Below are 14,875 nucleotides of genomic sequence, written 5' to 3' on the forward strand. Positions count from 1 at the left end.
CTTTACGGACTGTCACACTGATCGAGGATCTCACACACTGTCTTTTGGCATGTCAAACTGATCCCAGATCTTACATTTTGCATTATAGACTGTCAGATTGATTCCAAATCACTCTGTCTGCCTTGTTGACTGCCCCACTGATCCCCGATCTCTCAGACTGGCAAACTGATCCCGGATCTTTCACACTACCTTACAGACTGGCAAACTGATCCCAGGTCTCTCTCATTGCTTTATGGACTGTCACACACACTGGATCCCGGATCTCTCACACTGCCTTAGAGACTATCAAAGTGATCCCGGATCTTTCACACTGCCTTACGTATTGTCACACTGGCCGTAGATCTCCCACACTGCCTTTCAGACTGTCAAACCTGATCCTGGATCTCTCTCACTGTCTTACAGACTGTCACAGTGACTGTGGATCTCCCACACTGCCTTACAGACTGTCAAACTGATGCTGGATCTCTCTCACTGTCTTACAGACTGTCACAGTGACTGTGGATCTCCCACACTGCCTTACAGACTGTCAAACTGATGCTGGATCTCTCATACTGTCTTCAGAAATTCTCACTTCCTTCCAGACTGTCACGCTGCCTTACCGACTGTCAAATTGACCCAGGATCTCGCACACTGTCTTACAAGCTGTCACACCGATCCTGGATCTCTCTCACTGCCTTACAGATTGTCACACTGATCCTGGATCTCTCTCACTGCTTTACAGGCTGTCAAACTGATCCCAGATCTCTCACACTGTCTTACAGATTGCCAGGCTGATCCACAATCTCTCTCACTCCTTTTAGCATGTCAGACTGATCCCAGATCTCTCACGTTGCCTTATTGACTGTCAAACTGTACCCAGACATCTCTCCCCGCCTTATAAACTATCCCACCGATCCTGGATTACAGATCTGCCTTACAGATAGTCAAACTGATCCTGACCTCTCTCACTGCCTTATGAGCTGTCAGACTGATCCCAGATCTCTCTCACTGCTTTACAGACTGTCAAAGTGATCCCGGATTCTCTCGCTGCCTTACAGACTGTCACACTGACCCCAGATTTCTCTCGCTGCTTTACAGACTGCCAAACCCATCCGGGATCTCTTCACTGCCTTACAGACTGTCATTTTGATCCCGGATCTCTCTCACTGCCTTACAGACTGTCACACTGATCCTGGATCTCTCTCACTGCCTTACAGACTGTCGCGCTGGTCCTGGAATACACTCATTGCCTTACAGACAGTCAGATTGATCCTGGAGACTGCTACAATGAAACAGGATCTCTCACAGTACCTTACAGACTGTCACACTGGTCCCAGATCTCTCTCACTGCCTTAAGAACTGTCACACTGATCCAAATCTCTCTCATTTCCTTCCAGACTGTCACACTGCCTTACCGACTGTCAGATTGATCCAGGGTCTCACTGACTGCCTTACAGTATGTCACACTGATCTTGGATCTCTCTCTCTGCCTTAGAGACTGTGAAAATGATTTCAGATGTCTATCTCTGCCTTATAGACTATGCCAGCAACTTAAGCATGAGCTGTGCAAGTTCAAAGCCACCAGCGTAACAACTACAGTGTCTACACAAGTCTGTCCACTATGTGCCAGGTAATTCCGTGCCCAAACTGGCCTGATCAGTCACCTTCGGACATGCCGCATCCAGCCTCGAAATGACTAATGGTGTCAAGGTCCTCATCGATGACAATGGACAAACAACATAGACTGATCCCACATCTTTTACACTGCCTTACAAACTGTCAAAGTGATCCCAGATCTCACACATTGCCTTACAGACTGTTAGACTGATCTCTCACTTCTTTACAAACTATCACATTGATCCCAGATCTCTCTCACTGCCTTCCAGAATGTCAAGGTTATCCCAAATCTTTCTCACTGCCTTCCAGAATGTCAAGGTTATCCCAAATCTCTCTCAGTGTCTTACAGACTCTCACACTAATCTCAGACCTTCCACATTGTCTTGCACACTGAACAAGGATCACACACGCTGCCTTTCAGCATTTCAAAGTGATCCCAGATCCCACATACTGCCTTACAGACTTCTTTACAGACTGGGGAGAAAGCGGGAAAGTGAAACTGAGCCACTTCAGATCAGCCATGATCTTATTAAATGGCGGGGCAGGCTCGAGGGGCTAGATGGCCTACTCCTGCTCCTATTTCTTATGTTCTTATCTCCACATCATGACAGTCTGTAAGGCAGTGCGAAAGATCCGGGATCTGTGTGACAGTCTGCAAGACAGTATGCGAGATCCGGGATGAGTTTGACAATCTGTAAAGCAGAAAGAGATACCTGGGAATAGTTTGACAGTCTGTAAGGCAATATGCGAGATCTAGGATCAGTTTGACATGCTGAAAGGCAGTGTGTGAGATGCGGGATCAGTGTGACAGTCTGTAAGGCAGAGAGAGAGAGAGAGATCTGGGATGAGTTTGACTGTCTGAAAAGCAGTGTGATATCTTGGTCAGTACGACAGCCTGAAAGGCAGTGTGAGAGATTTGGAATCAGTGGGATAATCTGTAAGACAGAGCGAAAGATCAGGGATCAGTTTGATAATTTATCTTTTAGGCAATGTGCGAGATCGAGGGTCAGTTTGACATGCAGAAAGGCAATGTGTGAGATCCTGGATCAGTCTGGCAGACTGCAAGACAGTGAAAGAGATTCAGGATCAGTGTGAAAGCTGGTTAGGCAGTGAGAGAGATCGAGGATCACTTTGACAGTCTGTAAGGCAGAGAGAGATTGATTTGTGATCAGTTTGATACACTGCAAGGCAGTGTGCAAGATCTTGGATGAATTTGACAGTCGGTAAGACAGGGCGACAGTGTGGAAGGAAACGTAAGAGATCCAGGATCAGTGTGACAGCCTGCAAGGCAGTGAGAAAGATCCTGGATCCATTTGACAGCACTGGAAGGCAGTGAGGGAGATCTGGGATCAGTTTGACACACTGTAAGGTAGTGAGTGTGATCCGGGACCAGTGTGACTGTCTGTGAGGCAGTATGTGGGATCTGGGATCACTTTGAAATGCTGAAAGGCAGCATGTGTGATCCTTGTTCAGTGTGCAAGACAATGTGGAAGGTCTGAGATTAGTGTGAGAGTCTGTAAGACAGTGAGAGAGATTTGGGATAACCTTGACATTCTGGAAGGCAGTGAGAGAGATTTGGGATAACCTTGACATTCTGGAAGACAGAGAGAGAGATCTGGGATCAATGTGATAGTTTGTAAAGAAGTGAGAGATCAGTCTAACAGTCTGTAAGGCAATGTGTGAGATCTGGGATCACTTTGACAGTTTGTAAGGCAGTGTAAAAGATGTGGGATCAGTCTATGTTGTTTGTCCATTGTCATCGATGAGGACCTTGACACCATTAGTCATTTCGAGGCTGGATGCGGCATGTCCAAAGGTGACTGATCAGGCCAGTTTGGGCACGGAATTACCTGGCACATAGTGGACAGACTTGTGTAGACACTGTAGTTGTTACGCTGGTGGCTTTGAACTTGCGCAGCTCACGCTTAAGTTGCTGGCATAGTCTATAAGGCAGAGATAGACATCTGAAATCATTTTCACGGTCTGTAAGGCAGGGAGAGAGATCCAAGATCAGTGTGACACTCTGTAAGGCAGTCAGCGAGACCCTGGATCAATCTGACAGTCGGTAAGGCAGTGTGACAGTCTGGAAGGAAATGAGAGAGATTTGGATCAGTGTGACAGTTCTTAAGGCAGTGAGAGAGATCTGGGACCAGTGTGACAGTCTGTAAGGTACTGTGAGAGATCCTGTTTCATTGTAGCAGTCTCCAGGATCAATCTGACTGTCTGTAAGGCAATGAGTGTATTCCAGGACCAGCGCGACAGTCTGTAAGGCAGTGAGAGATCCAGGATCAGTGTGACAGTCTGTAAGGCAGTGAGAGAGATCCGGGATCAAAATGACAGTCTGTAAGGCAGTGAAGAGATCCCGGATGGGTTTGGCAGTCTGTAAAGCAGCGAGAGAAATCTGGGGTCAGTGTGACAGTCTGTAAGGCAGCGAGAGAATCCGGGATCACTTTGACAGTCTGTAAAGCAGTGAGAGAGATCTGGGATCAGTCTGACAGCTCGTAAGGCAGTGAGAGAGGTCAGGATCAGTTTGACTATCTGTAAGGCAGATCTGTAATCCAGGATCGGTGGGATAGTCTATAAGGCGGGGAGAGATGCCTGCGCTGGACTTGGGTAAACACAGTAAGGAGTCTCACAACCTTCCACTCACCTGACGAAGGAACAGCGTTCCAAAAGCTTGTGGGTTTACTATCAAATAAACTTATTGGACTTTAAGTTGGTGTGAGACTCCTTACTGTGTAAACTGTCACACAGCAGGATCTCTCTCACTGCCTTACAGACTGTTTCACTGATCCGGGATCTCTCTCACTGCCTTACAGACTGTCAAATTGATCCCTGATGTCTCTCACTGCCTTAGATTGTCACACAGGTGTGTAATCTCTCTCACTGCCTTGCAGACTGTCCCACTGATCCCAGGTCTCTCTCACTGCCTCACAGACTGTCAAACTATTCCCAGATCTCTGTCTCAGCCCTATACACTATCCTACTGATCCCAGATCTTTAACACTGCTTTACAGACTGTCACGTTCAGCCTGTCAAACTGATCCACAATCTCTCATAACATTTTACAGGCTGTCAAACTGATTCCAGATCTCCCTCACAGTGTTACGGACTGTCAAACTGATCCCAGATCTCTCACACTGCCTTACAGACTGTTGGACTGATCCTACATCTCTCTCTCACTGCCTTACAGACTGTCAAACTGACCCCGGATCTATATCACTGCCTTATAGACTGACACTGACCCTCGACCTCTCTCAATGTATTACGGACTATTAAACTGATCCTGGATTTCTCTCTCTATCTTGCATGCTGTCAAACTGATCCCAGATCTCTCTCACTGTCTTGCAGTCTGTCACACTGATCCTGGATCTTGCACACTGCCTTATTATCTGTCAGACTGATCCCGATCTCACATAATGTGTTACAGACTGTCAAATTGATCCCAGATCTCTCACACTGCCTCACAGAGTGTCACAGTGATGCCGGATCTCTCTCTCTGCCTTACACTGTCCATCTGATGCCGGATCTATCACAGTGCTTTACAGACTGTCACACTGATCCTCGACCTCTCTCAGTGCATTACAGACTATTAAACTGATCCTGGATTTCTCTCAGTCTTATGTACTGTCAAACCAATCCCAGATCTCTCTCACTGTCTTGCAGCCTGTCAAACTGATCCATAATCTCTCATAGTTTCTTACAGGCTGTCAAGCTGATTCCAGATCTCCCTCACTGCCTTGCAGACTGTCAAACTGATCCAGATTTATCTCACTGCCTTACAGACTGTCACACTGATCACAAATCTCTGTCACTGTCTTACAGACTGCCAATTGATCCCGGAGCGCTCTCACTGCCTAACAGACTGGCAGACCGACTCTGGATCTCTCACACTGCCTTACAGACTGTTGGTCTGATCCCAGATTTCATGCACTGCCTTAGAGATTGTCAGTATTATCCAGGATCTGTCACACTGTCTTACAGAGAGTCAAACTGATCCTGGATCTCTCTCGCTGCCTTACAGACTGTCAAACCAATCCTGGATCTCTCCCTATCCGCCTTACAGACTCACACTGATCCCAGATCTACCTCACTACCTTCAAGACTGTCAAACTGATCCTGGATCTCATACACTGCCATACAGATTGTCAGACTGATTGCAAATCTCACATACTGTCTTACAGACTGTCACACTGATCCCAGATTTCTCTCACTGCCTTACAGACTGTCTAACTGATCCACAATTCCACACACTGACGTACACATTGCCAAACTGATCCTGGATCTCCGTCACTGCCTTACTGACTGTCAGGCTGATCCTGGATCTCACACGCTGCCTTACAGATTGTGAATCTCATCTCAAATCTTACAGGCTGCGAAACTGATCCCAGATCTCTCTCACTGCCTTATGGACTGGCAGACTGACCCCGGATCTCTCACACTGCCTTACAGACTGTCAGATTGATCCTGGATCTCTGTCATTGCTTTACAGACTATTAGACTGATCCCAGATTTCATGCAATGCCTTACAGATTGTCAACCTCATCCCGGATTTCTCACACTGTCTTACAGAGAGTCAAACTGACCCCGGATCTCTTACACTGCCTTACAGACAATCAAACTGATCCCTGATCTCCCTCACTGCCGTACAGGCAGTCAAATGATCCCAGATCTCTCTCACGGCCTTGCAGACTGTTGAACTGATTCTGGCTATCTCCACTGGCTTACAGATGTCAATCTGATCCCAGAGCTCTCACACTGACTTACAGATGTGAAACTGATCCTTGATCTCTCCCTTACTACCTTACAGCCTATCAATTGATTCCGATCTCTCACACTGTCCTACAGGCTGTCAAAGTGATCCAGGATCTATTTGTAGGTCTGAGATCCAGTGATCAAACTGATCGTGAGATCTCTATATAATATAGATCAAGTGACCAAACTGACCATGTGATTCTGTTATAAAGCAGAGATCCAAACTGACTGTTGGATACCTTTTATGAAGCAGAGAGCCAGTGATCAAACTGGTCCTAAAGTTTCTTTGCAGAACGGAGATCAGATGATCAACTGGCCCTGGGAGCCTGTCTTTGCACAGAGATTCAGTCACCAAACTGGTCCTGAAATCTCTTTATAGCATGAGGATCCTGTGACCAAACTGATCTTAGGATCTTGTTATGTAACAGTGATTGATCAAGTGACCCAACTGGTCCTGGGATCCTGTGAATTGGTGATCAATGGGGAACCCAGTCTGCAGGCTGATAATGTTTGTGATTACTGTTACTGATCTCTGTCCAGATCTGCTGAAGTGTCAGGTGGAGCCAGTTTCTGGAATCTATGGCTGGTGGGGATCAGAAACCACCTTCATCACTGCACTGGAGCAGTGCCAGATATTAAACTTCATGCCAGGACTTCAGCTGGTGACATACATGCAGCCCCGGAACATCTCACAGCCTGACAAAGTGAGCAGTGTGGAAGTTCAGTACACACTTGGAGACTATGTTCCCTGCCGTGCTCCCTGCATCCCCATCCCCCTCCCCCTCCCCCTCCCTGTGCTTCCGCTGCCATCCCTGCGCCCCTGCCAGTCTCCCCAAAACTCTGTCTCCCCCCTCCTCCTCTGGTCTCCCCCCTCCCCCTCCAGTTCCTCCCCTTTTTCCCCTCTCTGCCTCACTCACCGTTCCCCCCTCCGTTCCCCCCTCTCCTCTCCTGTCCTGTCCACAGCCCCCTCCCTCATTCCCCTCTTCCTCTCCACTCGTTCCCCCCCTCTCTCTCTCGCCTCATCCCCCCTCTCTTTCTCTCCCCTCATATCCCCCCCTTCCTTCCCTCCACTCCCTCTGTGCTGTGGCCATTCTGATCGTTCCTGCTGTCTCCTCCACAGGTTGAGATTAGCATGACCCCGACGTTGATCCAGAATCCCAGTACAGAGCTTGATGCGGTGATGGTTTATCAGGGATTCATTCATCCTCTCTTTGATTCTCCTGCTCCTTCGGACAATGTCCAGGTTAAGGTGCAACTTCAGCGTTTGAATGTTGTGGCGAAGATAGGGCGCACAGCCAACAGTTTGGAGATGGTGAGGAATAGGCACTTTATTGCTTGCAGAGAACGGTTAACTGGAGTCTTCTGTTGCAGACGGGGAGGTGGAATTTAAGATGGTAACAGGGGATGTGGTGGGGTTGGCTGGTCTGGAACTTGAAATGGTAATGGGGGCTACGATGCTGGAGGGCCTTGGCTGGGATTTGAGATACTAACAGGAGGCCTGAATGTGAGGTGGGAGCTTGTAAGGATTTGAGAAGGTGGAGTGGGAGCTGGGATATGACACAGGAAGGTGAGTTATCGGATGGTCAGATAACATCTCCCTGATCTCTCCCCTTTGGCCAGGAGGAGGTCGGACACTGGGCTGGCCAACCAGAAAAGGAAACGCGGCTCCTGCAGAGAAACAGTGGAGACCGACTTTTCCCCAACCTCGAACGTGGGAACAAGTATGTGATCCGTCTGGAGGGTTCCCTGAATAACTCTGGCAACGGGCAGACCAGTGAGATGACGCTCACCTGGGAACGCTCCAACATTGTTGACACATCAGTGAGTACAGGATTACTACAGGAACCATCCCAATCACACAGCAGCTCCAGCACCCGCTTCTCTGTGTTGCTGGGAAGGAGTGTGAGTGTGACCAGGTGGAGGGGCAGCATGTCTCCATATGTGTGTCTTCTTGTGTGCCAGTATGCTGCACACTTGAGGGTGTTGGCACTGCACGTTTGCGGGTTCGGCCCGCTGTCCACTTTGGAGGGGCCAACACACCACATGCTTGCGTTTCATTGAGTATAGCCCTTAGTGGACTGCATGGTTGTGTTTAGGGCCGAGTACAGAGTGCCCTGGGTGACCCTGTGCAGTCAGTCTGCCTGTATGTGAATATTTGCCATTTTGTTTTAAAACTGACTGGAATTTGAGAATTTTCCTGTGACAGAAACTGAACTGGTTCCTCTTCCTTCCAGGAAATTTCCTTCCACTTCTTGGAACCATTTCGAACAGAGGACTGCGATTCTTACCCATCCTGCCTGGCTTGCCTAGCTGACCAGGCCTGTGGCTGGTGCTCGGACAGCAACACTTGTCACCAGCGGATATCAGGTGTGGACAGCCATTGTGGGAGGAAGAGGCACCTGGTTCTGTCCCCAGGACACTGTGTGTTGTGTAGCGAGCACACAGACTGTCATTCCTGCAGCACGGTAAGATCCCACTGAGTGTTCCAAGTGATTTGCAAAGCCTCTGTACTCCTCCAATCAGTTCACTTTCCCTTCTCCCTTTCCAGGATCCCTTCTGTGAGTGGCAGATCAACAGCAACAGGAAGGGAGATTTCCAGTGCATCCGAAAAGGGAGATCACCCACTGGCATCCGCTCCCCAGCTGGCTGCCCCAAGCCCTGTCACCAGTGAGCAGCAGCGCTGGAGTCAACCTATAGGCCAGGGCATAGCGGGGCAGACAAGCGGGTGAAACATAGCGAGGCAGAAGGCGGGTGCTGGTGTGGGAGAAGGAGGGTGCCAGGGTAGGAGGGGGCAAGGAGGAGCAGCGGGCTGGGGTGAAAGGTGCTCAGAACTGCGTTGAGTTATGTTCCTCCACATTGCAGTCAGTGGTTCCATTTGACACATTGCTGACAGGATTGTTCCTCTTTCACAGGCAATCAACATGCACCGAGTGTCTGAACAATTCCAGCCAGTGTGCCTGGTGTGCGTCCACACATACGTGCTTCCTCTTCACCACTTACCTTGCCAAATACCCATCTGGGGAGTGTCGGGACTGGTATGACAGGTGAGTGCCCTGCAGCCCATGTCGCGCTGCCCCCACCCCAGCCTGCTCCCCCTTGCCATCCTGTTGCCCCTTGGCGGCCCCCCATCCCATTGCCTCTCATTCCTCCTTCCTCCCACTCTTCTCTCTCTCTCTCTACCCTCCCTCCCATCCCAGTGCCTGCGCTTGGGTTTAATTCCATCATGCAGCCAGAGAATATTTGGTTGATGGCAGTAGAGAAACAAGGTACAGGAGAATTTGAGATCTGTTGCTAGTGCAAAGAGAGAGTATGTGTACGTACTTTACATTCTCAAGGTTGTGCACGTGGCTGGAATGAATTTAAATGTACACCTATATGAAGCTGTGTCCTGTCTCTTATTTGCAGTATTCACTCAGTCAGCCAATGTATGGATTGCTCACAATTCCTCACCTGTAAGGACTGTCTGCAAAACTTTGAGTGCGGTTGGTGTGGAAACTCCGACAATCCCACTATTGGCAGGTAATGTTCAGGAGAGCAGTGTGTTGGTGAGTGGGTCAATGACTGACTTGAGACATGTTTGTGTTGATTAGCACTGTCTGGTATCTGAGTGTCTGTGTTTGATTAGCACTGTCTGGTAATTGGGTGCCTGTGTTTGTTTAGCATTGTCTGGTTTCTGGGTGTCTGTGATATTAGCACAGTCTGGTATCTGGATGTCTGTGTGATATTAGGACTGTCTGCTGGCTTTCTCACATGTCCACTGCTGTTTCCTCAGGTGTTTGCCCGGGGATTTCTCCAGTCTTCGAGGATTTGAGAATTGTTCGGCAGCTCTGCTGGGTCTGTACAACCTGTCAGTCAGCGAGCCAGCCAGCTGGTCCTATGGGGTCTGTCCTGACATTGACGAGTGTCGCCTCCAAATGGACAACTGTAACTCGTTTGCCACCTGCAAGAACACCTTTGAATCCTTTGAATGTCACTGTAACCGAGGATACGCCGGTGATGGCAGCTCATACTGCAACAAGACGTGAGTTAGGAGGGGAAAGTGGGGTGAGACTGAGGCATTTGGAGAACAGGAGCTGAGAGGGGGAGAGATATGTTTGGAGAGTGGACGGAAATGTTGGTGGAGAGGCGAGGGAGACTCGCAGGACTGAAGAAAAAGAATGTGTGTGGGAGATTGGGAGAAGTGAGAGAGAGACTGAGGGTGAGTGAAAGAAAGAGACTAGCAAAGAGACAGAGTGAGAAATAAGGTGGGAGAGCAAGACAGGAGAGAGATGGGAACAGAAATGGAGAGTGTTTAAGTACCAGCTAAAAATCCCAAGGTATGTTATGAAGTCAGACTCGATGCCAACAATCTCCTATTTGGCATTAGTATGAGGGTAAGATATTTCACCCCAGGTGCAATTCTACTGAAACACTGGGAAGCTTTTATCAAAACATACTTTATTTAATGCTGTTTAACTATAACAAATGAGTTAGTTTAATTTTTTAACAATTCTTAAACATGACAACATACAAGTCTTAACTGCTAACCTATCATTCCATTTCAGGCAATATCCCGCTTATGGACTTAAAACCCCTCTTTACAATTAGTTAGTAAAACACAGCCATATTTGCTGTAACTTTCTGGTGTTCACCAAGAAGTCTTTTCAGAGGGAGACACTGATTTCTTCTAGCAGTACAGGCAGTAACTCCGTTTTTTTTTGAATAAACTAGAAACGGTATTTCTTTCCTGCAAGTTTAGCTCCTTCCATCAATCTCCTGACTCTCCCTGTAAATCAAGATAATCAAAAATTCACAACACTCTGTATCTAATCTAAAATCTCAGGAGAGCCAAAATAAACAAACGATCCATTACCTCTGCAAAATAACACACATCTAGAACATAGAACATTACAGCGCAGAGCAGGCCCTTCGGCCCACGATGTTGCGCCGACCAATTAAAAAAGCAATGACCCTCTAACCTAAACCAATCCCTTTCCATCCATAAACCTATCCACGGAGCTCTTAAACGCCCCCAAACTAGGCGCATCTACAACTGCAGCAGGCAGGGCATTCCAATCCCTCACCACCCTCTGGGTAAAGAACCTACCTCTGACATCCGTCCTATAACTACCACCCCTTAATTTAAAGCTATGCCCCCTCGTGCTAGCTTTCTCCATCCGAGGAAAAAGGCTATCACTGTCCACCCTATCTAAACCTCTAATCATCTTATATGTTTCAATAAGGTCCCCTCTTAGCCGCCTTCTTTCTAACGAAAACAACCCCAAATCCCTCAGTCTCTCCTCATAGGACCTTCCTTCCATACCAGGCAACATCCTGGTAAACCTCCTCTGCACCCTCTCCAATGCCTCCACATCCTTCCTATAATGTGGGGACCAGAACTGCACACAATACTCCAAGTGCGGACGCACCAGAGTTTTGTACGGTTGCAACATGACGTTGCGGCTCCTAAATTCAATCCCCCTATCAATAAACGCCAAGACACCGTATGCCTTCCTAACAACCTTATCTACTTGATTCCCAACTTTCAGGGATCTATGTACACATACACCTAGATCCCTCTGTTCATCAACACTATTCAGAGTCCTACCGTTAGCCCTATACTCTACACATCTGTTATTCCTGCCAAAGTGAATTACCTCACACTTTTCCGCATTAAACTCCATCTGCCACCTCTCGGCCCAGCTCTGCAACTTGTCCAAATCTCTCTGTAAACTATGACACCCCTCTTCACTATCTACCACTCCTCCAACTTTGGTGTCATCAGCAAATTTACTGATCCACCCAACTATACCCTCATCCAGATCATTTATAAAAATTACAAACAGCAGTGGCCCCAAAACAGATCCCTGAGGCACACCACTTGTAACCGAACTCCATGACGAATACTTTCCATCAACCACCACCCTCTGTCTCCTATCTGCTAGCCAATTCCTGATCCAATTAACTAAATCACCCTCAATCCCATACATCTGCATTTTCTGCAGAAGCCTTCCATGGTGAACCTTATCAAACGCCTTACTAAAGTCCATATATACCACGTCAACTGCCTTACCCCCATCCACCTCTTTGGTCACTTTCTCAAAAAACTCAATAAGGTTAGTAAGGCACGACCTACCCTTCACAAAACAGTGCTGACTATCTCCAATCAATTCATTACTCTCTAAATAACTATAAATCCTATCCCTAATAATTTTTTCTAAAACTTTGCCCACAACAGAAGTAAGACTCACCGGTCTAAAATTCCCGGGGAAGTCTCTGTTCCCCTTCTTAAACAATGGGACAACATTCGCTATCCTCCAATCCCCTGGCACTATACCCGTGACCAACGACGACCTGAAGATCAGAGCCAGAGGCTCTGCAATCGCCTCTCTTGCCTCCCAGAGAATCCTAGGGTAAATCCCGTCCGGCCCAGGGAACTTATCTATTTTCAAAACCTCAAGAATATCTCGCACATCCTCCTTATCCACTGCAATACTATCCAGTTTACAACCCTGTAACCCAGTGTTCTCCACAGCTACATTTATGTCTCCCTGCATGAATACCGAAGAGAAATATTGGTTCAATGCCTCTCCAATCTCTTCCGGTTCCACACATAACTTACCACTGCTGTCCCTAACTGGCCCTAATCTTGCCCTAACCAATCTTCTGTTCTTAACATATCTATAGAACACCTTAGGATTCTCCTTAATCCTATCAGCCAAAGTCTTCTCGTGTCCTCTTTTAGCTCTTCTTAACTCACTCTTTAACTCCCTCCTAGCCAATCTAAAGCTTTCCAGTGCACTACCTGAGCCCTCAAGTCTCATCCTGACATAAGTCTCCTTTTTCCTTTTAACCAGCGAATCAACTTTTTTAGTGCACCACGGTTCCCTTGCTCGACCATTTCCTCCTTGCCTGACAGGGACATACATATCAAGGACTTGCAGTAGCTGCTCCTTGAAAAAACTCCACATTTCGGACGTTCCCAGCCCCTGTAGTCTCCTAGTTCAACCTTTGCTTCCTAATTCTCTCCTAATAGCCTCATAATTACCCTTCCCCCAGCTAAAACTACTGTCCCAAGGTTCATGTCTATCCCTTTCCATCACTAAGGTGAACGTAACCAAATTGTGGTCACTATCACCAAAATGCACACCAACTTCCAAGTCTAACACCTGGTCTGGCTCATTTCCCAGCACATAATCCAGTATAGCCTCACCTCTAGTTGGTCTATCTACATACTGAGTCAAAAAACCTTACTGCACGCTTTGTGCAAAAACTGACCCATCTAATGAGCTAGAGCTATAGCTATTCCAATCAATATTAGTAAAGTTGAAGTCCCCCATAACAATTACCCTATTACTTTCACTCCATCTAGCTAAAAGCAATTACTAGCCTGCATTCTTTGCATCTACTGCATGTTTCCAAACGAGTTGTGTGGGTGGGGAGCATTGAGGAGAGGGCCAGTGTGGAGAATGGGGCTCAAGGCCCAGAGTTGGAGGGGGGTGGTGGTTGCAGGGGTGCGAGCGGCAGAGGGGCCCAGAGTTGGGGTGGGTGAGCGGGGCCCACAGTTGAGGGGGGAAGGGAGAGGGGCCCAGAGTTGGCGGGGGAGGGGGGCACGGGTGGAAGAGTGTCCCACTCTCTCGAATTGGAGAAACCCCCTTCACCAATGGTCCACAGCAGTGGCAGTGCAGAGAAAGTTTGCATCATCCAAATTCCCTACATTCCAAGGTGATCCTTATGGATTAAAAAGTAGCAAAAAATACAATTCATCCATTGAAGAAGAGAAGGAGTGAGAAAACCAGGAACCAGAGGCAATCAGAAGGACAAGGGCTGGAACCTCTGATTCGGGATCCTGGTAACAGGATGTTTAGAAGAGTTAACACCTCTTTCAGAAAGGAAAACCAGCTTTGACTTGTCTGATGGGTGGAATCCTTTGATTGTAAAACAAGCAGGGTGAAAAGTGGGGAACCACTGTGTGTAGTATCTGTATTTCCAAAGGGCAGTGGACAAGGCACCACACACATATGGACATTAGGCAAAATGTGGAATTTTTATTGAACAAGATTTGATTTTTCATTTGATTTATTATTGTCACATGTATTGGGATGAAGTATGAAGTATTGTTTCTTGCACGCTATACAGACAAATAGGTACCGTTCATAGTGTATATAGGGAAGAAGGAAAGGAGAGGATGCAGAATGTAGCGTTGCAGTCATGGCTAATATATAATAGGCCTATTCAAATGTCTGGCAGCAGGGAAAAAGCTGTTCTCAAATCGGTTAGTACGTGTCCTCAAACTCTCAAGAATGTGTACATCTGCTTCTGTTTCATTCAGGCTTTCTTAGCCTAACATGCTCCACCATTGGGAAATATCACAGCTTTGAACACAATGATAAAAATATTAAGTGTTGCTCAAAAGCATGAGGGGGACCAGACAGGGTAGATGGGGAGTAAGTGTTCCTGCTCACAAAGGATCAAGAACGAGAGGGCACAAATTTAAAGTAATTTGCAAAAGAAGCAAACTTGATGTGAGAAAGAACTTGTTCAC

General features: G+C 47.4%; 1 protein-coding gene across 1 annotated transcript in view; it reads left to right on the forward strand.

Moving 5' to 3' along the window:
* megf8 (multiple EGF-like-domains 8) overlaps positions 1-14,875 on the forward strand; it is a 91,103-nt gene that overhangs the window by 42,585 nt on the left and 33,643 nt on the right. Inside the window, 8 exon segments of the mRNA XM_080205156.1 lie at positions 6,892-7,055; positions 7,472-7,663; positions 7,972-8,172; positions 8,586-8,816; positions 8,900-9,018; positions 9,264-9,395; positions 9,757-9,870; positions 10,124-10,372. Coding sequence (XP_080061282.1) covers positions 6,892-7,055; positions 7,472-7,663; positions 7,972-8,172; positions 8,586-8,816; positions 8,900-9,018; positions 9,264-9,395; positions 9,757-9,870; positions 10,124-10,372 — 1,402 coding nt within the window.

Source organism: Carcharhinus amblyrhynchos, chromosome 16, assembly GCF_965287045.1.
Source record: "Carcharhinus amblyrhynchos chromosome 16, sCarAmb.v2.hapA, whole genome shotgun sequence".
Taxonomy (NCBI): Eukaryota; Metazoa; Chordata; class Chondrichthyes; order Carcharhiniformes; family Carcharhinidae; genus Carcharhinus; species Carcharhinus amblyrhynchos.